The sequence below is a fragment of the Danio rerio genome, chromosome 23 (assembly GCF_052040795.2).
Source record: "Danio rerio strain M-AB ecotype USA chromosome 23, GRCz13ab, whole genome shotgun sequence".
Taxonomy (NCBI): Eukaryota; Metazoa; Chordata; class Actinopteri; order Cypriniformes; family Danionidae; genus Danio; species Danio rerio.
The window spans coordinates 42,650,001-42,676,205 of record NC_141043.1 but is presented as its reverse complement, the minus strand read 5'-3'; the positions used below and the strand labels follow the sequence as shown (position 1 = coordinate 42,676,205).

General features: G+C 35.7%; 1 protein-coding gene across 3 annotated transcripts in view; it reads right to left on the bottom strand.

The window, feature by feature from the left end:
- Nucleotides 1-12,151: 12,151 nt before the first annotated feature.
- The window catches only part of kcng1 (potassium voltage-gated channel, subfamily G, member 1), a 54,085-nt gene continuing 40,031 nt past the window's right edge, over nt 12,152-26,205 (bottom strand). Inside the window, exons 2-4 of one of the 3 annotated variants that reach the window (XR_015522990.1) lie at nt 23,530-24,366; nt 13,194-14,236; nt 12,152-13,026 (exon numbers count right to left, since the gene is read on the bottom strand). Coding sequence is in view for 1 of the 3 variants with exons in the window: in NM_001110410.1 (NP_001103880.1) it covers nt 13,457-14,236; nt 23,530-24,315 (1,566 nt within the window). In the remaining 2 variants the exon portion in view is untranslated. 3 annotated transcript variants of the gene reach the window in all.

Genomic DNA, 26,205 nt, shown 5'->3' with positions numbered 1-26,205 from the left:
TCACACACACACTCATACACTACAGACAATTTAGTCTACCCAATTCACCTGTACCGCATGTCTTTGGACAGTGGGGGAAACCGGAGCACCCGGAGGAAACCCACGCGAACGCAGGGAGAACATGCAAACTCTACACTGAAATGCCACCTGACTCAGCCGAGGCTCGAACCAGAGGCCTTCTTACTGTGAGGCGATTGTGCTACCCACTGTGCCACTGCGTCTCCCTTATGTGTATATATATATATATATATATATATATATATATATATATATATATTAGATAGATAGATAGATAGATAGATAGATAGATAGATAGATAGATAGATAGATAGATAGATAGATAGATAGATAGATAGATATTTTAAAGCATATTAAACGGTAAATAATAGTAGTAAATAAAAATAATAATAAAATAATAATAAAAATATTAATTAAAAAATAATAAATATTAAAATGAGAAATCCAAATGCATTTAACAATCAACATTTATAGATAAAACAGTAATAATAAATAACAGTAATCAGTATGTTTACAATGATTCATTTATAATAATCTAGGTGTGTGTTGGGAAGATAGTAACAACAATATTGATAAAAATTATAACAACAATAATAATATATAATAAAACAATTAAAATACAAACACACACGCATACAGTTGAAGTCAGAATTGGAATTTCCTAGCTCTGTTAAATATCATTTCCAAATTATTTAAAAAAGAAGAAAAATGTATTTCTATATTTTTGTATTTTTCTGTATTTTTATATATATATATATATATATATATATATATATATATATATATATATATATATATATATATATATATATATATGTATATATATGTATATATATATGTATATATATATATGTATATATTTATATATATATATATATATATATATATATATATATATATATATATGTATATATATATATATATGTGTGTATATATATATATATATATATATATATATATATATATATATATATATATATATATATATATATATATAATGTCATATATACAGTTGAACACATGTTCTTTTTAATGTAAACTTTATAATTGTTTGTAACATTTATCATGACAGTAAAGCAATTATTGAATTGAGTTGAGGGCGAGGCAGTGGCGCAGTAGGTAGTGCTGTCGCCTCACAGAAAGAAGGTTGCTGGTTCGAACCTCGGCTCAGTTGGCGTTTCTGTGTGGAGTTTGCATGTTCTTCCTGTCTTCGCGTGGGTTTCCACCGGGTGCTCCGGTTTCCCCCACAGACCAAAGACATGTGGTACAGGTGAATTGGGTAGACTAAATTGTCTGTAGTGTATGAGTGTGTGTGTGTGAATGTGTGTGGATGTTTCCCAGAGATGGGTTGCGGCTGGAAGGGCATCCGCTGCGTAAAAACTTGCTGGATAAGTTGGCAGTTCATTCCGCTGTGGCGACCCCGGATTAATAAAGGGACTAAGCCGACAAGAAAATGAATGAATGAATTGATTTGAATTGAATTGAGAGAGTCTAGAAAGGTTTGTCATGACTCCAATGTGAATTTAAGGTAACTGGGCCACCTATTGCTGGATCTGGGACACCAATAACGTCATTGCTCAGTGTTAAAATAAATAAATAAATACATAAATAAATAAAACATTACAAAATAGTGAAAGGCAGCAAAAAATAAGAAATTAAACTACATGTATATTCATACTGGAGCACTTGGAGGAAATCCACACCAACACAGGCAGACCCAGCCGGGGCTTTAACCAGCAACCTTCTTGCAGTGAGGAAACAGTGCTAAAGACTGCAGACCTGCAGCTGGTACTTTAAAGTGTTTTTTTTTTTTTTTAAATAATATAATATAATATAATATAATATAATATAATATAATATATATATATTTTATATTAAATTATATAACTTTATATTATATTATTATATAATAAAATATAATATAAAGTTATATAATTTAATATAAAATAATATAATACAAAACATAATAATATAATATAATATAAAATGATATAATTTAATATAAAATAATATAATACAAAACATAATAATATAATATAATATAAAATGATATAATTTGATATAATTTAATATAATACAAAACATAATAATATAATATAATATAATATAATATAATATAATATAATATAATATAAAACATTATAATATAATATAAAGGGAATATCCAAAGGAAAATGAATGAATGAATAAAATAAAATAAAATTAAAAAATAAAATAAAATAAATGTTTTGGAGGCATTTATTCATTTATTTTAATCGATTCATAAATATTTTTAAAAATGTAGTTTAGACTTTAGTTTTCACTACAGTAAACTGGTGTATTGTAGTGAACAATAATCCCTATAGTTGTAGAAAATAGTATTTGCAATTTCCTTTTTACTTTTGCTGCTCGTTTAAACTACTCATTTAAAATGAGCTGAATTAACACAATTATTCAGGTTTTTTTTGGGACAACTTAATTGTTTTATGTTCAACCCACTTAAAATTGTAAAAACAACTAAGTTAACTTAATCGATTTTTATCGGGACATGAAGGAATTGTGTGGAATCCAGCATTTATGTATGCATGTATGTCTGTCTACATGTCTGTGAGTCAGTCTTCTTCCTAAATAAGGGGAAATCTGATGTAATGTGCATTTCTTATAAAATTACAGGGACTAGAACTGTGATTACGTTTATTCATACTTTCAAGACATGTCTCTTGAGCTTGCCATTTCCTAAGATGACAAGTCTCATCAGGTTTTGACAGCCTTACAAATAGCAAAAAAACTATAGCCTGAAGCCAATTCCTTCATCTGCTCAATAGTGTGCTATAAGGTTATTTTACAATCATTTCTAATTGGTCAAATATTTGTCGCTGCTGCCATCTGCTGGCGAAGGCTGGTTGCTCTAGGTCTAGGAAACTATTAAGGCTGTTGTTTAATGATGTGATCATAGTATTTACTGTCCAATTCTGCGAGTGTTAGACAAATACTGCACATAACTGCACATTATGTACCGCACAAATGGGATTACATAAAATTTGGTAATACTATTCAAATTTTATATTATATATTATTATTACAATATTTATATTATATATTATTTTATATCTTTATATTAATGCATTGAATCCATTAATTTTCTTTTTATTCAAAAGCTCATATGTTACAGAATTTTGGACTGTCTTAGAGTTAATTGAAATGTAGTTTTAACACTGATTATCACTTGTGTATCCTACTAAACGTAACAGATTATATAGATAATTTATAACAAAGTTTTGGGGTAAAAATATTATACTCATTAATGAAAATTGAATTTGGTTGCGATTCGAAATCACTTAATTCCAATATTACACAATGTAAAATATATACACTCACCGGCCACTTTATTAGGTACACCTCTCCAACTGTTTGTCTAATCAGCCAATCACATGGCAGCAACACAATGCATTTAGGCATGTAGACATGGTCAAGACGATCTGCTGCAGTTCAAACCCAGCATCAGAATGGGAAAAAAAGGTGATTTAAGTGACTTTGAACGGTTGTTGGTGCCAGACGGGCTGGTCTGAGTATTTCAGAAACTGCTGATCTACTGTGATTCACGCACAACCATCTCTAGGGTTTACAGAAAATGGCTAAAAAAATAAAAAATATCCAGTCAGTGGCAGTTCTGTGGGCACAAATGCCTTGTTGATGCCAGAGGTCAGAGGAGAATGGCCAGACTGGTTCCAGCTGATAGAAAGGCAACAGTAACTCAAATAACAACTCGATTAACAGAGGACTGCAGAAGGTCTGTTAAATATATTGTTTAAATAAACAATCAAAAATAACAAAGCGAGTTTTAGACAAACACACAATAAAACTGATCCATGTTATGTGTGATTTATTTTGAACAACATTATTATAAAAACTGTACAGCACACAATTAAGAACCTGAAGAGGGAGATGGTCCTGGCACATGGATATTTGTAGCAGTAAACATTGGAGATTGTATATTGTGGTACATTCTGTAATTATACATCGTACACTTTAGTACATATCAGCAGCACAACACCTGGACCAAGTGTTTAAACACACATCATTGAAGTGATACACTAGTGTGACATCATTAGTGTGTATGTTATCATTAAAATGCACAAAGGGAAGATAGTGAAGTACTGAAAACACATGTGCACATTTAACAAAGTGGAGCGTATGAAGGTTAATGTATATGTAAAATGAGCATCATGATGTTAAGGTTCCATCACAGAAGATTTTTTTGGCATTCACTTCTACTCATATGCTTGCAAATAATAAAGACCAGGAAGGCAAACATAAGTGTCGAAGATTCATAACTATATAGTAATAGTAATTAGGGCTGCACGATTCTGGCTAAAAAGTGAATCACAATTTTTTTTTTGCTTAAAATCAAGATCACGATTCTTTCTTACTATACTTTAGATGTAAACAGGGGCGGACTGGCCATCTGGCAATTCTGGCAAATGCCAGAAGGGCCGGACCATTTTTTAAAATGTGGGCCGGTCAGGTTTTTTTTTTTTTTTTTTTTTTTTAATATGTATTGTTTTTACATGCTTTTACAAGCTTTTATCTCTTACAAGATGTGATATTATGATGATAATAATAATAATAATAAATGTTAAGCATTTGGTCCAATAGGCGACGGCCGGCTGGTTTCGAGAGGGGCCGACCCAATCTGAGGTCACGCGGACGTAATCAAAATCCAGCAAGAATGTAAAACAAACACTAAGTCACTAAGTGCCACACATGTAAAATAAAGGTTAAGATGAGTGTGCTATTATTATTGTTAATTCTCAAACATATCGTCACCTTAGGATTATAAGGTTCTGTCTGCATTGAATGGTTTTGAGAAATTGAGCATTCAAAGTTTTTGCAATCCATATAGCAAACAGTATGTGTGCAACTTTTTTTTTTTTTAAAGTCTTAAAATGTAAACAATAAGTTGTCATTTAATAAAAATATGTCAATAACTCAATTTTGACAGATAGAACCTCATAATTCTTAAGTGACGATACGATAAAACAACACTAATAATATTAGGCTCATGTGTAGCTCTACTGTTGCTTAAAATGCTCAATTTTGTACAGTCATTATGGTGGACTTGAACAGACTTTCAAATATGTGTAACCCCGCCGGTCTTACAAGACCCAACCCCGCTCCGAGCTGGGATCGAACTGGCGAGCTTCCGCATGAGAGTCGGTTGCTCTAACAAGGAGACTAAAAACCATGGTCTTTAGCGTCTGTCGCTACAGCACCCTTTGGAGATCAGAGGAGTGAAGTTTACCTGCACAGCACTTACTGGCTGGCCACGGTTACACTCACCCCCCTAAAACTCACTCCCATCCGGGTCACGACACCAATGTAACCCTGCCGGTCCTACAGCACCCAACCCGGTCCGACCTGCACAGCACTTACTAGCTGGCCTCCGCTACATATGTCCTGTTTGTTAATTCACAGTAAAATGAATATATCAGAATATATTAATTCATTCATTCATTTTCTTGTCGGCTTAGTCCCTTTATTAATCCGGGGTCACCACAGCGGAATGAACCGCCAACTTATCCAGCAAGTTTTTACGCAGCGGATGCCCTTCCAGCCGCAACCCATCTCACATTCACCCACACACTCAAACACTACTGACAATTTAGCCTACCCAATTCACCTGTACTGCATGTCTTTGGACTGTGGGGGAAACTGGAGCACCCGGAGAAAACCCACGCTAAGGCAGGGAGAACATGCAAACTCCACACAGAAACGCCAACTGAGCCGAGGTTCGAACCAGCGACCTTCTTGCTGTGAGGTGACAGCACTACCTACTGCGCCACTGCCTCGCCTATATCAGAATATAACTTTTCATAATTCTGAAGTTGATTTATTATGTTTAAGACATGTGCTTGTCATTTGTCATTGACAGCATTATTAGATCATTTGTTTTAATTGGTACAATCAGACATTTGTCATTATCAGAATTCTTCTTGCATTTTATTCAACATTATATAAGCTAGACTAGTTATACTGACACTGCTAAACATTTATTTTCATGCACAACACTGTGTGTTCGCTATGAAAGAAAAAACTTATCAAATGCTTGTCCTAATTATTACTGTAAAATGCGTCATGAGCATTTAAATGTTGTGTGGCCAGTTTCATTTTCACTTCCGAACGTGGCTCATGGCCGCTGTCACTAATAAAACACACACTCATGCAAATCATTCCTTCAGCGCGGCTCTCAAACGATAGCTCTGTGCAACAAACTGAACTTTATTTACAACTTTAGTACTTGTTATTCACAGCCTATGCAGGTTGTGTTCACTAAAGTAGCTGTCATTGGAGTGCTACGTGCACATGCACGTTCTCAATAGCTCGTGGTCGGCTAACGTGTGATTTCGCCGCTGCAAATAAATCATTACATTTAGATAGAAATCACATTTCTGGGTGAATTATACCGTATAAACACAGTATGTGACACTTTTAACGCCATTTGAAGGTGTCAGTGTTGCTGTGAAGACTTGTGCGACTGCATTGCTTCTCTCCTGACCTTGAAAATATAATCGTAGAAAAGCTAAATTGAGATCGTGTGTAGGGGCGAATCGAGATCGTGATCTTTTTTCGATTAATCGTGAAGCCCTAATAGTATTCCTTATGTATTTTTGTTATTTATTTAGAAATGTGTAAAAAGCCTTGTGTGAACACATCCTATACAGAAGAAAAGTTTAGAAATGTGGCAACATAATAATAATAATAACAATAATATGGCATGAAGTTATTGATTTAAAGCAGACATGCTCAGATTTGATTAGTAAAGGAATTAATTAACCCTGAAAATAAAACAAATGTGATTATTTACCATTTCAAACCAGCATGTCATTTATTACTTTCCTCTGCTTTCCTGGTTCTTGTTTTCAATATAAATTTATTGAAAGGGCAAAAAGCACCATAAAAGTAGGTTATTGATTCTTATTTATATAATCTCAACAACAAATTAAATATTTTTAACTTAAAAATGACAATCTGGCTCTTCATTCTAGTTGTTGCAGCGCATTTATTATTCTACTACCTGTTCTTGTTTAAAAAATGTGATTACTTTTTATACTGTATAAAAACATTTTCTAAAGCTTTAAGTTAAATTTACAATTTAATTTGAGTCATTTTTATTCATAAATCAAAAGCTTTCAGATAATATTAGTATTTACACCGAAAAAAATCTTCACATAAAACATTGATACCACTTTATATTAAGTGTCCTTAACTACCATGTAGTTGCATTAAAAATAAATACAATGTACTTACTGTGTTCATAATGTATTTGAGAACACTTGTGGTGCTCATGAGTTGGGATAGGGGTTGGGTTATGAACAGGTTTGGTGGCATGAGTAGGTTTAAGGGTGGGTTAAGGTGTAGGGAATGGTCAGCAGTGTATTTACAAATGTAGTTACAGAAGTTAATTACAGGTGTAGTTACATACAGGTATTAAGTACGCAGTAAATACATATTTACACAATAAGTACATTGTAACAAACTATTAATTCTTGTGTAAGTACATATTAGTTAAGGCCACTTAATATAAAGTGGGACCAAAACATTTCTATTGAAATCAATTTTTGGCATATTCTTTTTAACATTAAGTGAATAAATCAGGTTGGGTTACTGACTTGTCTGAGATTTTCAGTGAATAACACATTTCAAATGCTTTCGGAAGTCTTTCTTAATCATTTTATGAAACTTTATAACACATTTATGTAGACATTAAATCTTGAAGAAGATTAAAAGGACCAGTCCGCCATTATTCATAATTGAATATGGAGAAAAGAGCCAAATAATGCCTTCTTAAAAATTCTCCTTTTTGTAGAATGTCATGAAAGTGAACAAATAGCATAATACATTTCTTTAAGTGACCTCTTCCATTAGGACTGACCTCATTCAGTCATTTTCAAATAAACCCAAAGACGTTGATAAGTTCAGTTGAAAAACTTAAAGTGAAAATCACTTAAAGTGACCTGTTGTTTCTTTTCTGATATACTGATATTTCTGTCTACTGTGACGTGTCTGCAAAGTTCAAAATGCACACTTAGAAATAAAGATGCCAAAAAGTACAAAAAGGGTTCCCTAAAGAGCCATTTAATGCAGAGATGCCTAAAGTAGGGCCCGCGGGCCAAAGTTGGCCCATTGTAACCTCTGATTTGGCTCAGCATTCCATCTAAAAAGAGAGTGAGAAAGATAGAGAGGGTTGGGGCGAATGTCTTTAAAAGAGATCTTCATTTCTAATTTGACGTAACCTTTTTTTTGTTCGCTTCATTGCTGAGCTACAAAAATGCAAACTGAAATGAAATGTTTCAATTAAATGCTGCAAATAAATCAGATTTTTAAAATTGTAAATAATAGCCCCTTTCACACAGTGATACCGGTAAATATCTGGAAAATTTCCGGAGCGACTTTACCGGTATATTCAAAAAAGTGCTGTTCACACAGGCGAGGACGTTACGGAAATTTTCCGGAAAAGAGCATTCACACATCCATTCCAAAATACCGGTAAATTCTGACATCATTCACCACAAATGAGCTTTAAACGGCTGCGCTTGTATTTGTAAACATTTGACTAACTTACATTACAAACTCTGTGGATGATCAATATTGTGAACAACTTTCGCAGGATCACTTTCGCATGTCGAGATGTTCATAATATGTGCGTGTGCAGGCGCTCACAGGCTGTTTCACAGGCACACGAACGTAAACCAACAACGGCTTATCATAAGCATCTCATCGATGATTATTTACACAGTTGGCATTAAGAAGAACATATAAACGTGATCTGACTAACTTCTAGCAGCTAAAGGTGTCTGGGAAAATATTCAAAAGCTGCGTCCCAAATCGCATACTTATGCACTATTCTACGCCATTTTGTAGTATAAATAGTGTAAGTAGTGCGTTCACACTGAAAACTCTTAAAATAATAAGTGCACTTTAATTACCCGGATGATGCACTCATTCAGTCGCTAAAATGAAGTGTGGAATGATGGACACTTCACGCACTCAACGACCGCAGGTTTGCTTACGTAGCGGAAGGGGCGGAGCTATCGGACGCACATGTTGGATAACTTTATTTATTTTGGGTGGAGAAAGCAAAATTCTCCTACGAGTGATTATATCGCCTCCCGATGGTGAATGCGGCAATACTCACGATAGGTATTATTTGATAATTCGGTCGTTTATTTCACTGATTTGGCAACTGTCAAACGTCATCAGGGAAATGGTTTGAATTTCCGTTTAGTAAAAAAACAGTGTGCCATTTGGGACAACACTACATACATGTACTATCCTGTTGAGTGTGTAAGTGCATAAGTACATAGCACATTTGGGACGCAGCTAAAGGCTTTTATCCTCACAAACCGCACGGACGTAAATGCGTCTGACTGTTGTGATTGGCTAAAGCAGACGTCTCACGTCAACACGTTCTAGACGTGCACGCGCTTATTACGGCAATCTTCCTTCTGCATTCACACAGCGCAGCATTCCGGCAAATTGCCGGTAATCTTACAACTTCTCTTTCCAGAAAATAGCCAGAACGAATTCACCGGTATTTTCAAAAAGGACCTGTTCACACATACAACATACAAAAAAGGTCTGTATGTGTGAAAGGGGCTAATATCACTCAACGGATAGGAGACTATGCAGAAGACATCAGTGAGCAAATCAAGGCAAAACTAGTGTAACTCCATGCTGTTATAAATGAGATTGTCTTTGTTTTTACTGTAATACGTTCATTATAAAATGTAAAATAAATGTTGCTGCATTAGTTAACTCAAAGCAAAGTTTTCTACTTATTATTAAATATTATTAAATAAATTAGAAAGTTTCCTATGGCAACTATATTTACCTGCGGCCCACTAGCCTCAATCAAGCCCCTTCAAGTTTGGGCACCCCTGATTTAGCGGAACCATCAAGACCAAAACTGAACATTTATATTTCAAGAGACGGTTCATCCAAAAAAGAAAATCTGTCATCATTTTCTCACCCTTGGGTTGTTTCGAATCACTGTAAAAATGGCTTTGATGTCTTCCGCTTCAGATTAGAGTACATGTTTACTGCAATATGATACTTGCGTGTTCCACTACTGACTCTAATGGCAATTCATGGTACTGCCCATAGTAAAGCACATCTGGATGACCTGATGAGAAAGAGAAGGCATAGACGAACAAAATCATTTAAACAGATTCTTGGTGAAGAAAAGTATTCTTAGTGCTTCATACGATTAAAGCTGACTGACTGAAGTCACAGGGAATGTTTTGAGAATGCTTATGTTCCTTTCTGGACCTGAGTGTCTCTGTATTGTTGCGGTCTATGGAGGATGAGAGAGCTCCAGGATTTCATCTAAAATATCTTCATTTGTGTTTTAAAGATGACCAATTGAACAAGAAATGTTTGTTTGGAGGGGGGGTAAAACAAAATTGTGAGCTATGCTCCATAGCTAGCTAACTAAGGTTAAGATATTAAACACATCATGAGCTGAGTGAATCATTATTTACATACATAATAGGCACACTTTAAGATTTATTCTAATTTGCGTTTAAAAAAAAAACAACGATTTTGGGGGATTGAAATGACAAAATGGTAAGTAATAAATAACAGAATTTAATTTTGGGTGAACTAACCTTATTAAAAAAATCATTAAAAAATTAGTGAATCGTTTTAAAACCTTCTTTTTTTCTGTGTTATGTCCCTTTTATTTGTATTTTATTTTTTTATTTATTTATTTTTTTTCTGTTTCGTCTTTATAATTGCTGTTGCTTTCTGTATCGCTCTATGTCGCTTTAAGAAAAGAAAAATATAATATTCAAAAAAAAAAAATTTGTGAATCGTTATATCCAACCCAGGCTTATTGCGGATACATATTCAGGTCTACATTTCTAGGGACATTGAAATATGTAACCAGAGGTTCGTCTTCTCGCAGTTTTTGTTTTTGCAAATCCACCAGAGATCGATGTGTACACTTTTTGATAATCTTAAATTTCTCTAGTGTATCCTCTTCTGCATAAATCCACCAGAGGGCGCAATATACACTTCAGCCGACCAGGCCAGTTTGCTGTCGACTGACTGTGCCATCCACCACCTTCCCTAAACCCAACCGATAGTGTCATCAAAACCAATCTAGAAAAAAAGCAGTTGTGACCACGTGATTTCACCACCTTTTCAGCCTTCTGTTTGCTTAATAATAAATTTTTTTTTGTAGTTGTTTTTGTTTTACCTGGTTTCTGGAACAGTTCTTCATCGGACTTGAACCCCGTCATCTCGGTGAACACTGCTCTACGTCCCAAGTCCGCCAACATACCCGGCAAGCCACTGTGCAAACTGGTAACAACGAAAAAGCTGTAAGCGGCGTCATCCTGCCCCATAGAGTTTGTTTTGCATACAAAATAACCAGACATACCTCGCTCATAGTACATAATTCGAGCTCTCCAGAAATGTATATGGGGGTACGAATCCACAATGAGCCTGTGCTGGTTATATCCCTACATAATACGGATTCTTTCAACTCATGGTTCAGAACTAAGTAGGATGAGAGAGCTCCAGGATTTCATCTAAAATAAGTTAATCTGATGATGAAGGAAGGTTTCAGGGGATTGAAACGTCATAATGGTGAAATCAAATGAATCAAATGTGATCGGAGTGAATCGCTATCTCTATTAATAAAAGGAACACTTTAAACTCTGCTGGATGTTTCAGAACTGAGCATGTCTGTAAAAATAGCAGTTGATGTATAATATGCAAAACAATATTAAAGATACACAAAATAAAAGCTGCAATATATTCCACACATCCTCAATTCTGTACGTCTACTCTTCTGGGTTTCTATGTTTAGATGACACACTAGGAAACAGCATGTCGCTTTCTAAAGACGAGTCGCTACCCAGCCCTGCGATGCGGCTGCGCAGTAGTATGAGAGCTCCAGGATTACATCTAAAATATCTTGATTTGTGTTGTGAAGATAAACAAAGGTTTCAGGGGATTGATACAACATAATGGTAATTAATAACACAATTTATTGAGGGGGGGGACTAAATCAAGTCGCTATACAGAGTTGCAATGTGGCTGCGCAGTAGGATGAGAGAGCTCCAGGATTACATCTAAAATATCTTCATTTGTGTTTTGAAGATGAACGAAGGTTTCGGGCGGATTGAAATGACATAATGGTGAGTAATTAATAACAGAATTTATTGGGGGAAACTAAAACTGGTCGCTACTCAAAACTGCAATGCGGCTGCGCAGTAGGATGAGAGAGCTCCAGGATTACATCTAAAATATCTTCATATGTGGTTTGAAGATGAACGAAGGTTTCAGGGAGTTGAAACTTCATAATGGTGAAATTAAAGCCATGAATCAAACTTGATCTGAGTGAATCACTTTACATAATAGGAACACTTTAAACTCTGCTGGATGGTTCAGAACTGAGCATGTCTTTAAAAAAAAACTGCTGTCGAATAATACATAATACAATATTCAAGATATAAAAAAAATAGAAGCTGCTTCATATTCCACACATCCTCAATTCAGTATGTTTACTCTTCTGGGTTTCTATGTTCAGATGACACACTAGGAAACAGCACATCACTTTCCAACGACAGGTCGCTGCCCAGCCCTGCAATGCGGCTGCGCAGTAGTATGAGAGCTCCAGGATTACATCTAAAATATCTTGATTTGTGTTGTGAAGATAAACAAAGGTTTCAGGGGATTGATACAACATAATGGTAATTAATAACACAATTTATTGGGGGGGACTAAATCAAGTCGCTATACAGAGTTGCAATGTGGCTGCGAAGTAGGATGAGAGAGCTCCAGGATTACATCTAAAATATCTTAATTTGTGTTCTGAAGATGAACGAAGGTTTCGGGGGGATTGAAATGACATAATGGTGAGTAATTAATAACAGAATTTATTGGGGGAAACTAAAACAGGTCGCTACTCAGAACTGCAATGCGGCTGCGCAGTAGGATGAGAGAGCTCCAGGATTACATCTAAAATATCTTGATTTGTGTTGTGAAGATAAACAAAGGTTTCAGGGGATTGATACAACATAATGGTAATTAATAACACAATTTATTGGGGGGGGCGGGACTAAATCAAGTCGCTATACAGAGTTGCAATGTGGCTGCGCAGTAGGATGAGAGAGCTCCAGGATTACATCTAAAATATCTTCATATGTGGTTTGAAGATGAACGAAGGTTTCAGGGAATTGAAACGTCATAATGGTGAAATCAAAACCATGAATCAAACTTGATCTGAGTGAATCACTTTACATAATAGGAACACTTTAAACTCTGCTGGATGGTTCAGAACTGAGCATGTCTTTAAAAAAACTGTTGTCGAATAATACACAATACAATATTCAAGATATAAAAAAAATAGAAGCTGCTTCATATTCCACACATCCTCAATTCAGTACGTTTACTCCTCTCGGTTTCTATGTTCAGATGACACACTAGGAAACAGCACATCACTTTCCAACGACAGGTCGCTGCCCAGCCCTGCGATGCGGCTGCGCAGTAGGAAGTGAGTCCTGCGCTGGAGCAGCCGCTGTTGTTCCTGCTTGAGCTCTACGTAGGAGCGGGAAAAAGTGTGGAAGATGGAGGTTACCGGGAACGCCATGAGCAGGATCCCACTGAGGATACTGCTAAGTGCTACCACCTGTCCTGGGATACTGCGCGGCACCATATCTCCATATCCAACCGTGGTCATTGTAATAACAGCCCACCAGTATGTGGCAGGGATGCTACTGAACTCCCTCGTGGCTGCGGCTTCGTTTTCAATCAGGTAGAGCAGTGGGGAAAAAAGCGCTATCGCGACGCAGAGGAATAGCAGGAGTAAACCGAACTCTCGTGTACATCTACGCGCTGTCAAACCAAGTGTTTGGAGTCCCAGCGAGTGTCTTGCCAGACGCATAACGTAGAGGATCCGCAGCGCCCGCAGAACACGCAGCACAAGGCCCACTTTGTCCAGGTAACTGCTGCCCGAGCCTAGGCGCTTCTCCCCCGTGGAGGTGCTGTCCACCACCAGCGTGATGTAGTAGGGCAGGATGGCGATGACGTCGATTAGGTTGAGCGGCCGGCGGAGGAAGGCAAGCTTGCTGCGATCCTGGATGAAGCGCAGAGTGAACTCCAGCGAGAACCAGGCCACGCACACCGTCTCCACGATGAAGATGTTGTAGCACATCTGAGAGCATTTGCCCTGGAATACAAAAGGAGAGAGCCAGAATTATTCATCCTCCTGTGAATTGCTTTTTTTTCTTCTTTTTCAAATATTTCCCAAGTGATGTTTAACAGAGCAAAGAATTTTTCGCTGTATTTCCTATAATATTTTTTCTTCTGGAGAAAGTCTTATTTGTTTTATTTTGGCTAGAATAAAAGCAGTTCCATTTTTTTAAACACCATTTTAGATAAAAAATTATTAGCCTCTTTAAGCTCTATTTTTTTAAATAGTCTACAGCAGTGGTTTTCAAAGTGGGGGTCGGGACCCTTCGAGGGGTCACGGAACAATAGGGGGGGGGGGGGGGGGGGTCGCCTGGTGATTTCCAAAAATCTACTTATTTTTATGAAACCATAAGAATTCCCATATTTTATCCATAACCTACTGAAAAGAAAAAAAAATAGTCGTTTATAGTTACTATATAGTTACTCTAGTAGCTTATAGTTAATAGTTCTATTGGATTGCGACCCCTGGGGTAATTACATTATATTAAAGACACAGCAATAGCGTCAGATGCAGCAGACTGATATTATACCACCAGTTTAAACTTTCTGGCACATTTACAGCACTGACATACATTAAAAAATTAAATTAAATAGACTTGGGTCTATTGGTGCGTGTGCGCCATTGCAAGCAGGGATTCTGTATTTATAATAGCCTCAGAGGATATTGGGGGTCGTGAGTCACTGGCATTGTCATTTTGGGGGTAGCGGGCGGAAAAGTTTAGGACTACAGAACAAACCATCCTTATGAAATAACTTCCCTAATTAACCTAGTTGTGCCACTGCATAGCTGTAGATGTGTTAAAAAATAATATATATATATATATATATATATATATATATATATATATATATATATATATATTTATATATATATATATATATATATATATATATATATATATATATATATATATATATATATATATATATATTTATATATATATATATATATATTGTATACACACACACAAAGTTGAAGTCAGAACTATTAGCCATCTTTTGATTTTTCTTTTCTTTTTTAAATATTTCCCAAATGATGCTTAATAGAGCAAGGAAATTTTCACAGTATGTCTGATAATATTTTTTCTTTTGGAGAAAGTCTTATTTGTTTTATTTCGGCTAGAATAAAAGCAGTTATTAATTTTTTAAAACCATTTTTGGGACAAAATTATTAGCCCCTTTAAGCAAAATTGTTTCCTGATAGTCTACAGAACAAACCATCATTATACAATAACTTGCCTAATTACCCTAACCTGCCTAGTTCACCTTATTTACCTAGTTAAGCCTTTAAATGTCACTTTAAGCTGTATAGAAGTGTCTTAAAAAATATCAAGTAAAATATTATTTACTGTCATCATGGCAAAGATAAAATAAATCAGTTATTAGAAATAAGTTTTTTAAAACTATTATGCTTAGAAATGTGCTGAAACAATTTTCCCTACATTAAACAGAAATAGGGGGAAAAAATAAACAGGGGCGCTAATAATTCAAGGGGGCTAATAATTCTGACTTCAACTGTATATATATATATATATATATATACATATACATATATATATATATATATATATATATATATATATATATATATATATATATATATATATTTATATTTATATATATATACATTCACACACACACACACACATACATACATACAGTTGAAGTCAGAATTAGTAGCGCCCCCTTAATTATTAGCCCCTTCTTTTGCTTGTTTATTTTTCCAATTTCTGTTTAACGGAAAGAAGTTTTTTTTTAACACATTTCTAATCAAAATAGTTTTAATAACTCATTTCTAATAACTGAAATATTACATAATATTTTACTTCACATTTTCAAGACACTTCTAAACAGCTTAAAGTGACATTTAAAGGCATAAATAAGGCCAATTAGGTTAAATAGGCAGGTTAGGGTAATTAGGCGAGTTATTGTATAATGATGGTTTGTTCTGTAGACTATCGGAAAAATATAGCTTAAAGGGGCTAATAATTTTGTCCCTAAAATGGCTTTTAAAAAACTAAAAACTGCTTTTATTCTAGCTGAAATAAAACAAATAAGACTTTCTCCAGAAGAAAAAATATTGTCAGACATACTGTGAAAATTTCCTTGCTCTGTTAAACATCATTTGGGAAATATTTAAAAAAGAAAAAAAAATTAAAGGACTTCAACTGTATATATAGCTCATACTTTTTTGTAGCCGGACTCCTGACACCTGCTGACTTTCATTAAGAGCTCAAACAGCTAAAACCTCCTAATCATCAAGTATATTAATACATATTTTCCGTATCAGAGTGTTCAACCAAAGCTTGAGGCTGGATAAATGTTGATGGGTTTTGTATTTTGGGTGTAACAAAAAAAAGTAGTTGTACTACTGCTAGTAGACCACTAGAGGAAGACAGTGGTTCATGGAAACACATCCTTCCTCAATACATCTCAAGAACTTTTGCAGCACTTTATTACTATTTCACCTCATACCTCCCTGTGTCTTTTTCGTTCTCATTAAATCCCAGGATTGCACCTTTAACACTAACAAAATGTGTTGATTGTGGAGCAGTAAATGTGAAAACACTGCCAGTGAAACTGAACATTACACCCTATTTAATAAATATTGATTGCATGCTTCCATAATGAAACTTAAGTTGATATCAGAACTATTTGCATATTGGCATTATGTGTTTATTCAAATGGTCACACTTTACTATAAGGTTATATTAGTTAATGGTAGTTAATGATAACATGACAACCAATACTGTTATATCTATTTTTAATTAGTATTATTGTTTGGGTATACTTATTCAATATATATATATATATATATATATATATATATATATATATATATATATATATATATATATATATATATATATATATTTGTGTGTGTGTGTGTGTGTGTGTGTGTGTGTGTGTGTGTGGTTAAATAAGTGTAGCTATTTTGAGGTAACATTCATTCTTTCATTTTCTTGTCGGCTTAGTCCTTTTATTAATCCGGGGTCGCCACAGTGGAATGAACCGCCAACTTATCCAGCAATTTTTTACGCAGCGATGCCCTTCCAGCCGCAACCCATCTCTGGGAAACATCCACACACACATTCACACACACACACTCATATGCTACGGACAATTTAGCCTACCCAATTCACCTGCACCGCATGTCTTTGGACTGTCATACGTTATTATTATTACTGTTGGGGGTGAAAAAAATATCATTATAATCTACTTTATTATTATTATTAATATTCTGACTAATGCTTAAGTTGAGTGTTTGATTTAAGTTGAGTATTCAAAGTTTTTTGTGTTTATTTGTTGTTGTCTCAGTGTATTTATGTGTCTTTTGTGTTTGTTCCTTAGTGGTTAATTTTCTTTGTTGTTTATCTGTGGGTTTTTTTTTGAAGGGGGGATGTTATCCTATGATTATATATTGGATCTGTGTTGTTATTATAATACATCCTCAGGATGGATGAGGTTAAAGGGTTAAGAATTATTCATTTGAATGTTAGAAGCCTTGTGAGCAAAATTGAAGTATATTATGAAGTATATTATGTAATGACGGTACTCCTATGGATGAAGTTGATACGATTAAATACTTCGAAGTATGGCTTGATTCTGAACTTTCCTTTAAATCACATATTAATCATAATGTAAGTAAAGTCAACCTTGGAATTAGTATCTTCTATCGGTCTAGGCATTGTTTTTCATTTAGTGTTCGCAAGAAACTTTCTCTTTAACTTATTTTGCCAATGTGTGAAGTGAAGTTTCATAAACTATTTTCGAAAGGAGCACGTGATATGATTGAGCACTGCTGGCCACTCATCTGTAATTAGTAATAATCCAATCAGAGTGATCCTAGCTTACTATAAATGGATCATTTCTCCTTATTGCTCTATCTTCATTTTGGAGGAATCCCCCCTTCCACCCCATCTCCTCCTTTTTCTCCCATCTTATAAATGGGGAGCTATCGAGACCTACCTGATCTCAGATCCCCTGATATGCTTATTGAAGGCAGTGGTCCTGGGCTCAAATATCTCCGAGCTCAGGGTCCTCTCCCGGGACAGCATACCAAACCTGCTTTAAATGCCAAGAATATCTAAGTGGGAACTCTTAAAATTAGATCTTGCTCCCCTTAATAAGGCATATAATAGACTTTGCGGATTTGTTCTGGGTTGGTCTTTTATACACAAATGTCTGGTTTTTAAGGAGTTCTGTCTGGGGGAGCTCGATTAGCCGGACATCTCTGCTCGGCGCTTTTGATTTATTTTAGTTTGTGTTTGGATCATGAGCTCAGTACACTACCATAGACGCATCATTGTTTAATGTATGATCTGTTGCAGTGGCCATCTTTGCACACAAGACGACATATTCACTGGCTTCAATTTATATTTAAACGTATTCATTTTTAGTATCCTTAATTTTTACAACAATATTTGGTATTTTTTTCCTTAAATTATCAAGTTAGACATTCTGTTCAGACTTATTTTTTTGTTTCTCGTTGTAAAAAATCTATGAGTAAAAGAGCGTTTATGTTGAAGGCTCCAACAGATTGGAAGAATTTAATCCATTACATCATTTAAGGGCTTTTAGCAAACTTTGTTATCATATTTTCCTTTAGATTGTACTTGTTTTTCCTGAGGATGGTTCTATTTATTTGGTGATTCGATTCACTGATATGTAAATAGTTTTTGTACTACGTGTATATATACATATGTGTATGTATACTACTCGACCCTCGCCCCAGCTCCAACCCATCACGGGGAAACACCCATACACCCTCATTCACATTCAGATTCAGATTCACCAGTACCACATGTTTTTGGACTTGTGGGGGAAACCGGAGCACCCGGAGGAAACTCACACGAATGTGGGGACAACATGCAAACTCCACACAGAAATGCCAACTGACCTAGCCGAGGCTTGGACCAGTGACCTTCTTGCTGTAAGGCGACAGCACTACGTACTGCGCCACCTGTTCATTATTTAGTTCATGTCAACTTACAGCATAGTAACTAATGTTAACAAGCGTGACTTTGGATGTTAATAATACATTAGTAAATGTTGAACTATTATTAATAAATAAATGCATGCACGGTTCACTATTAGGTCCTGTAAGTATAATGTATAATGTTATAAGTAAATATATTACCTAGTGAAACCTTACTGTAAAGTGTGACCATTCAAATAACTATTATTATTATCATAAACCTCTACTCTAAATATCAACAGAAATCCAGATGAAGGCAATGCTAAAATATTTAACAGTACTATTCAGATTTCTCAGAAAGTACTGTAGACAAAATGATTAAATGTGCGGGGAAAATTCCTACAGTTTCTTTCCCCCTCATGTCAGATTGCTATAAATAGCCTGTGCCACGCACAACGAACATAATTGATGAAAATGGGAGCCTTTGTCATGGCGTTGCTACAGTATGTTGCCTAATTGAATTGAATTTGCAATGCTCTGTTTTCCTCTGTTCCAGGAGCAGCCATTTTCATTATTCCAGTGACTGATGTGAGCCGAGACAATGGACGTCTTAATTCGATTAGCGAAAGGGCTGGTTTTAAAGTGCCAGTCGGTCTAATTGCCCGTATTATTTCTGGAAAAAGATGACCTTTGCTTTAGCGGAAGCGTATATGCTGGAACAGATGTCATTTGGTTTTTGAGTCTGGTTGACTGTAAACTTGAATGCAAGTGTGCTGGATCCTGCTCTTTATTAATGCAGAGATGAGCCTCAGACACCTGGGCCCGGTTTTTCAAAAGGTTTAATCCGGATAAAATTGATCCAGATTTAGTAATCCTGTTTTTGCGATCCGTGATCACGTAATCCAGCTTACTTTTTGAGCCAGTTTTTCAAAGCAACATCGGACTGGATCAATCTGATCCGGATAGGAACATTTCAGGATCACTAAATCTGGATAACTAGTGCTCAAACAGGATAGGAAATCACAATGTAGAACTATAGATATGTAAAGAGCGAAAAGTAGAATAGTCAGCGTGGGGTCAATATAACTTTATTTTTATTTGAAATGAAAACTAAAATGTTTTAATAATTATTAAAATAATAATAATAATAATAAATAATAAAAACAAGAAAAACCCCACCCCATCCTCTTTCAGCAGTCCACTCATCTGAGACCTATAACACTGTACATTGAGGATATTTATAATAAGTTTCAAATATAGATGTAAATAAAAAAAAGACTTAATGTCAAAAACTCCACAATAAGTTCAGACTTCCTCATCTGATGTGGAGAGAGCAGCTTGTCTGAGCGTAGCCTTTAGGAGGCGAATCTCAAGTCATTGGCCTTGGTTTGCTGCAGTTTGGTTAGAGTCAGTTGTTCCTCTGCCAGACGAAGCTGTGCTTCTGCCCAGTCTCTTTTTGCAATTGTTGAAAGTGATTTCAAAAATCAGCGATTGCCATTCTTTGCAAATTTTTTTTGTTATTTTGTAATCATTGCATGCATCGCTAATAAATATTCTAAAAAGAAAAATATTTTTCATTGTGATGAATATATATATCAATTAGTGACAGAATAAAATTGATTGTTTTTGGTCAGTTTTGACAGCTGTTTGGGGGATTATTTTATGAGGCCAAACTCTGTACTTTGCTGTAGGCCTATACTGAAAGGCTAAATACATTAAAGCCTATACTCACTATAGCCTGACAGATGAACAAATAAAATTAAAACCTTATGAATAAATAGTATATCTCGTAAGATACTGCATGATCCAAAAATAGTATTATTTAATACATTTTTTAAGTTTTCATTACATTTTGGACAGGAAATCCACGCTAAATCCAACCTTCTGATGGGATCAGTTTAATCCAGGTTTTTTGGATCAGATTGATCCAGATCCTACAAAAAAAGGTCTGAAAAACCCAAACTAAAGGTTTGATCCGGATCAAAACCAAGATTTGATTACGTGATCTAATCCGATTACATAATCCGTTTTTTCTTTTGAAAAACCCATTTTCAAGATTTGATCCAATCCCTTATCCAAAATCCTAGTGGATTACTTTTGAAAAACCGGGCCCTGGAGATCATTTTCCAGTGAACTTAAAGAGCTTGATCAGCTGGTGCACATGTGTTTGATTTCCAAATAAACTCTTCATGAAGGTAGATCTTCTGGATCAAACATGAATTAAGTATTTTAGTTACACTATTGGGACAATTTTGTGTTAAAAAGACAGCTAGTAGACATTAAACATTATGAAAGCCCATTTCCGTCAAGTACGATGAAAAAGAAGCCTTAAAATGTAAAAATTAGAACATTAAAAGTTGAAATTGTGACTTTGATAGTTCAAACTGTACGAGTTACTTCAACTTTGAATTCCAGATTTAAACTAATCCAGTTTAATTTCTTACACAGGCTTTATTATACTTCATCCAGATTACACAAATGAAGATTATAGAAGATGGTATAGAAGAAGGTACATTTTTGCATTCTACATGGCTGTGCCCTAAAGTGAAAGTGTTGTGGGTACAAGTATGCAATATTCACAGATTCATGAATCACAGATTCATGGAATTGATTTTCCATTGGATCCAGAGATATGTTTATTGGGCAATTACACAAATTCTGACCTCCAACATAATTATGCTATTAAACTTACTGAAATGTTGCTGACAATAGCTAAAAAATGCATTGCTTTAAAATAGAAAACAGACATTGATGTACCAATTTTACTGAGGATCTTAAAAGTTTGCAACTGCATACCATTGGAGGAGATTACATATTCTTTGAGAGGAAAGGATGAAGTATTAAAAAAAATTGGAATTCATTTTTGAATTATATTAAAACAGTAGCACTTCATTTGATTTGACAATTTTTTCCCCACTGGTTTATACTGTATCTGCTCCCTTTTTATTTATTTATTTATTTATTTTTTTTACTTATTTATTTTATATACTGTATGTTTTACTTTAGTTGTTTGCTGCTTTGTTTTGATGTTCTGTATTGTTAACTCTTGAAAAAGCTCAATAAAAATATATAATTATAAAAATTGTACGATAAAGTGAAATTTTGGCTCACTAAATAAAAATTAGTTTAAATTACAAGATGAAAAATTCTAAATTATGACTTAAAATGTCTAAGTTTTTACTTAAAATTATGATAAAGGTATAAGAATCACAGTTTCTCACTATGAGATGTTAAGTCATAATTTTGACTTGCCAAGTAATACATTTAACTATTTAATGTCTCAATTTCAACTTTTTTTCTACATCAATGGTATTTTTAAGAATATTTTTGTTTAATAAAGTGTATATACAGCAATTTTAGCTTGTTTTGACACATAAAAAAAATTGTGGCAAAGAAATAATTAGTTTGGTGTGGCCAGAGAAAAAAAAAAGGTAAACCCTTAGTGCTGAGCCCTAAAAAGTCATGTGAAATAAATTTAAAAAAGTTAAGGAGGCATATTGGCATAACACAATTTAAATCAAGTAATTTTAGCATGCAAAAGTCAAATTTATGCATATAAAATATATTTTCCCAACAAAAAAATTGTGGCTAGTGATAAAAAAAGTTAATGTCAAGCCCTGTATCTATATATATATATATATGTGTGTGAAGTTTGCATGTTCTCCCAGCGTTTGCGTGGGTTTCCTCTGGGTGCTCCGGTTTCCCCCACAGTCAAGACATGTGGTACAGGTGAATTGGGTAGGCTAAACTGTCCATAGTGTAAGAATGTGAATGAGTGTGTGTGGATGTTTCCCAGAGATGGGTTGTAGCTGGAAGGGCATCCGCTGCTTAAAACATGTGCTGGATAAGTTGGCGGTTCATTCCGCTGTGGCATCCCCGGATTAATAAAGGGACTAAGCCGAAAAGAAAATGAATGAATGATATATATATATGGGGCAGCACGGAGGCGCAGTGAGTAGCACAATCACCTCACAGCAAGAAGATCGCTTAATCGAGCCACGGCTGGGTCAGTTGGCATTTCTGTGTGGAGTTTGCATGTTCTCCCCATGTTTGTGTGCTTCCTCCGGGTGCTCCAGTAGTCCAAATACTGTGGTATAGGTGAATTGGGTAAGCTAAATTGTCCGTAGTGTAAGTATGGGTGTTTCCCAGTGATGGGTTGCAGCTGGAAGGGCATCCGCTGGGTAAAACATATGCTGGATAAGTTGGCGGTTCATTCTGCTGTGGTGACCCCAGATTAATAAAGGGACTAAGCCAAAAAGAAAATGAATAAACGAAAAAATTATTTATATGATATATATTTTATGTATTAATGCTGAATTAAACCCAAAATTGGACTCCAAATGCATACTCACAGTCTCCTCCTCCTCCCTCATGGCAGGCATGGTGCTTATGGACAGATTGATGGCTGTTATTGTGACGAACAGGACCGACAGACAGGCGAAGATCTTCCCTGGCAGCCCTGAGTGCGGTTTCTCCACCATGTCCCTCAGTTTCCCCATGCAGCGTCCCAGACGAGACTCCCTGGCCAAACCACTCTCGCTGTCGTCTTCATCCTCCTCGTCCTCCTCCGCCACGCGCTCCAGCTCATCACACTCCTCCACCCGCTGCAGGAGCCTCCGCCGACAGCACCACTCCAGACTCTCCTCTGGGACACCCCAGTACAGCAGCTCCTCCTGGAAGGACAGAGCACACATCTCCCGCAGAGAGCGCAGTTTCCCGGCGCGTAGGAAGGTCAGGATAGTGCGAAAGGCACAGGGACTCCGGTCGAAAAAGAACTCGTTGTGGACCACGTCATAATCATCGCATATGTGCATGATTTCGTCGAAAGTGCTGCACAGACGCAACTGGCCCAAACGTGATAGGGGGAAATCCTCCAGAGTGGTCCAGGGGAACTGGTAACGCAGGCCGCCAACATTGATGATGACGTGCAGCCGCTGAGCGCAGGACGGCAGGCTGGCGTCGGGATGGAGGGCATCGGTGAAGTTTGGGTCGGTTGGAGGCAGCCGCTGCGCCCGTTTGTAATAAACCCCCTTGAGGGCCTCCTGCTCGTGGACGGGTGGAGCGTTCAGAGAGGTGTCAGAGGTGCAGCTCAGTGCGCTGTAGTCATAATCCGAACCATCGCCTGCCAGTAAAGTCATCTTTCAGCTCAGTCACATGCCGGAGTCCAGAGCGTCCTCTCACAGAGTGACCTGAGCAACAAGATGGACAGCACATTACTGAACACACATTACAGAGGATAAGTCTGTCTGTCCATCTCCCTAGGCCATTCTTCCATCTATAAAGCCATTCATTCATTCATTCATTCATGTATGCTTGATCTGTTCATCCATCCATACATCTATCTTGGTGTATACATCAATATCCTTTTATCTATCATTCATCTGTTTCTATACACCTATCAATCTGCTCATCCATCTATTCACCCATTTTTCTATCTATCTATCTATCTATCTATCTATCTATCTATCTATCTATCTATCTATCTATCTATCTATCTATCTATCTATCTATCTATCTATCTATCTATCTTAAATGCATATATTGTTTGATCAGCATCTTATCTATCCATCCATCCATCCATCTAAATAGTTTTATATATAAATATAGCAAGGTTTGAGACTCTACACTCATGTAAAGTTTGTATCTATCTATCTATCTATCTATCTATCTATCTATCTATCTATCTATCTATCTATCTATCTATCTATCTATCTATCTATCTATCTATCTATCTATCTATCTATCTATCTATCTCTATCTATCTATCTATCTATCTATCTATCTATCTATCTATCCATCCATTCATTTATTTATTAATCCGTCCCCATTCATCCAACCCCCATTGATCCATCTATTATCTATACTTTCATCCATCTATCCATCTGTCTATCAATCCATCCGTCCATATATCATTGATCAATCCATGTATCTATTCATCCATTTCTCAATCTATTCATCCATCCATCCATCTATCCATTCATCATTGATCTATCCATGAACCCATCTATTATTTACATATTCATCACTCTGTCCATCCATTCATGCATCCATCCATCCATTATGTATACATCTCTGAATCTGTCCAACTATCTGTTTACAATGCATCTCTCTATGTCCATCCATCCATCCATCCATCCATCCTTCCACCTATCCACCTGTTTTATCTTTACATCTCTCAATCTGTCCGTCTATCCATACATCCATCCACCATTAATCTATCCATACATCCATTCTATCTATTATCTAAACATCCATCCATCCATCTGTCTATCAATCTATCCATCTAACTATCCATTCATCCTTCCATCCATATATCATTGATCTATCCATGCATCTGCTATCTATTACCTAAACATTCATCAATCCATCCGTCCATCTGTCCATCCATCCATCCATCCATCCATCCATCCATCCATCCATCCATCCATCCATGATTGATCTATCCATGAATCCAATTTGTTTATATATCCATCCATCTTTCAATCTGTCCATTCATCTGTTATCTATGCATCTCTCAATTTGCCCATCCATCCATCCATCCATCCATCCATCCATCCACCATTGATCTATCCATGCATCTATCGATCCATCCATTCTATCTAATTTTTATGCATTCATCCATCCTTCCATCTATATATCATTGATCTATCCATGCATCTGTTATCTATACATCCATCCATCCATCCTTGTCTTTGATCTATCCATAAATCCATCTATTATTTATACATCCACCCATCTGTCCATCCATCCATTCATCTGTTTTCTATACATCTCTCAATCTGTCCATTCATCTGTGCATCCCTCAAGTCCATTCTATCCATCTAGAAAAAAGCTCTATCTATATATCCGTCCGTCTAACCATCCATCCTTCCATCCATCCGATCCTGCACATAAAATATTGTCAACTTTCCTAAATTTCAAGAGATTTAATGTTAAGCTTAAAATCTCAAGAACTCCTTTATTCATACGTGTGGTACAGCTTGTGTATTGTTATAGTGTTGATTGCATTGCATTTTAATGGACAAGAC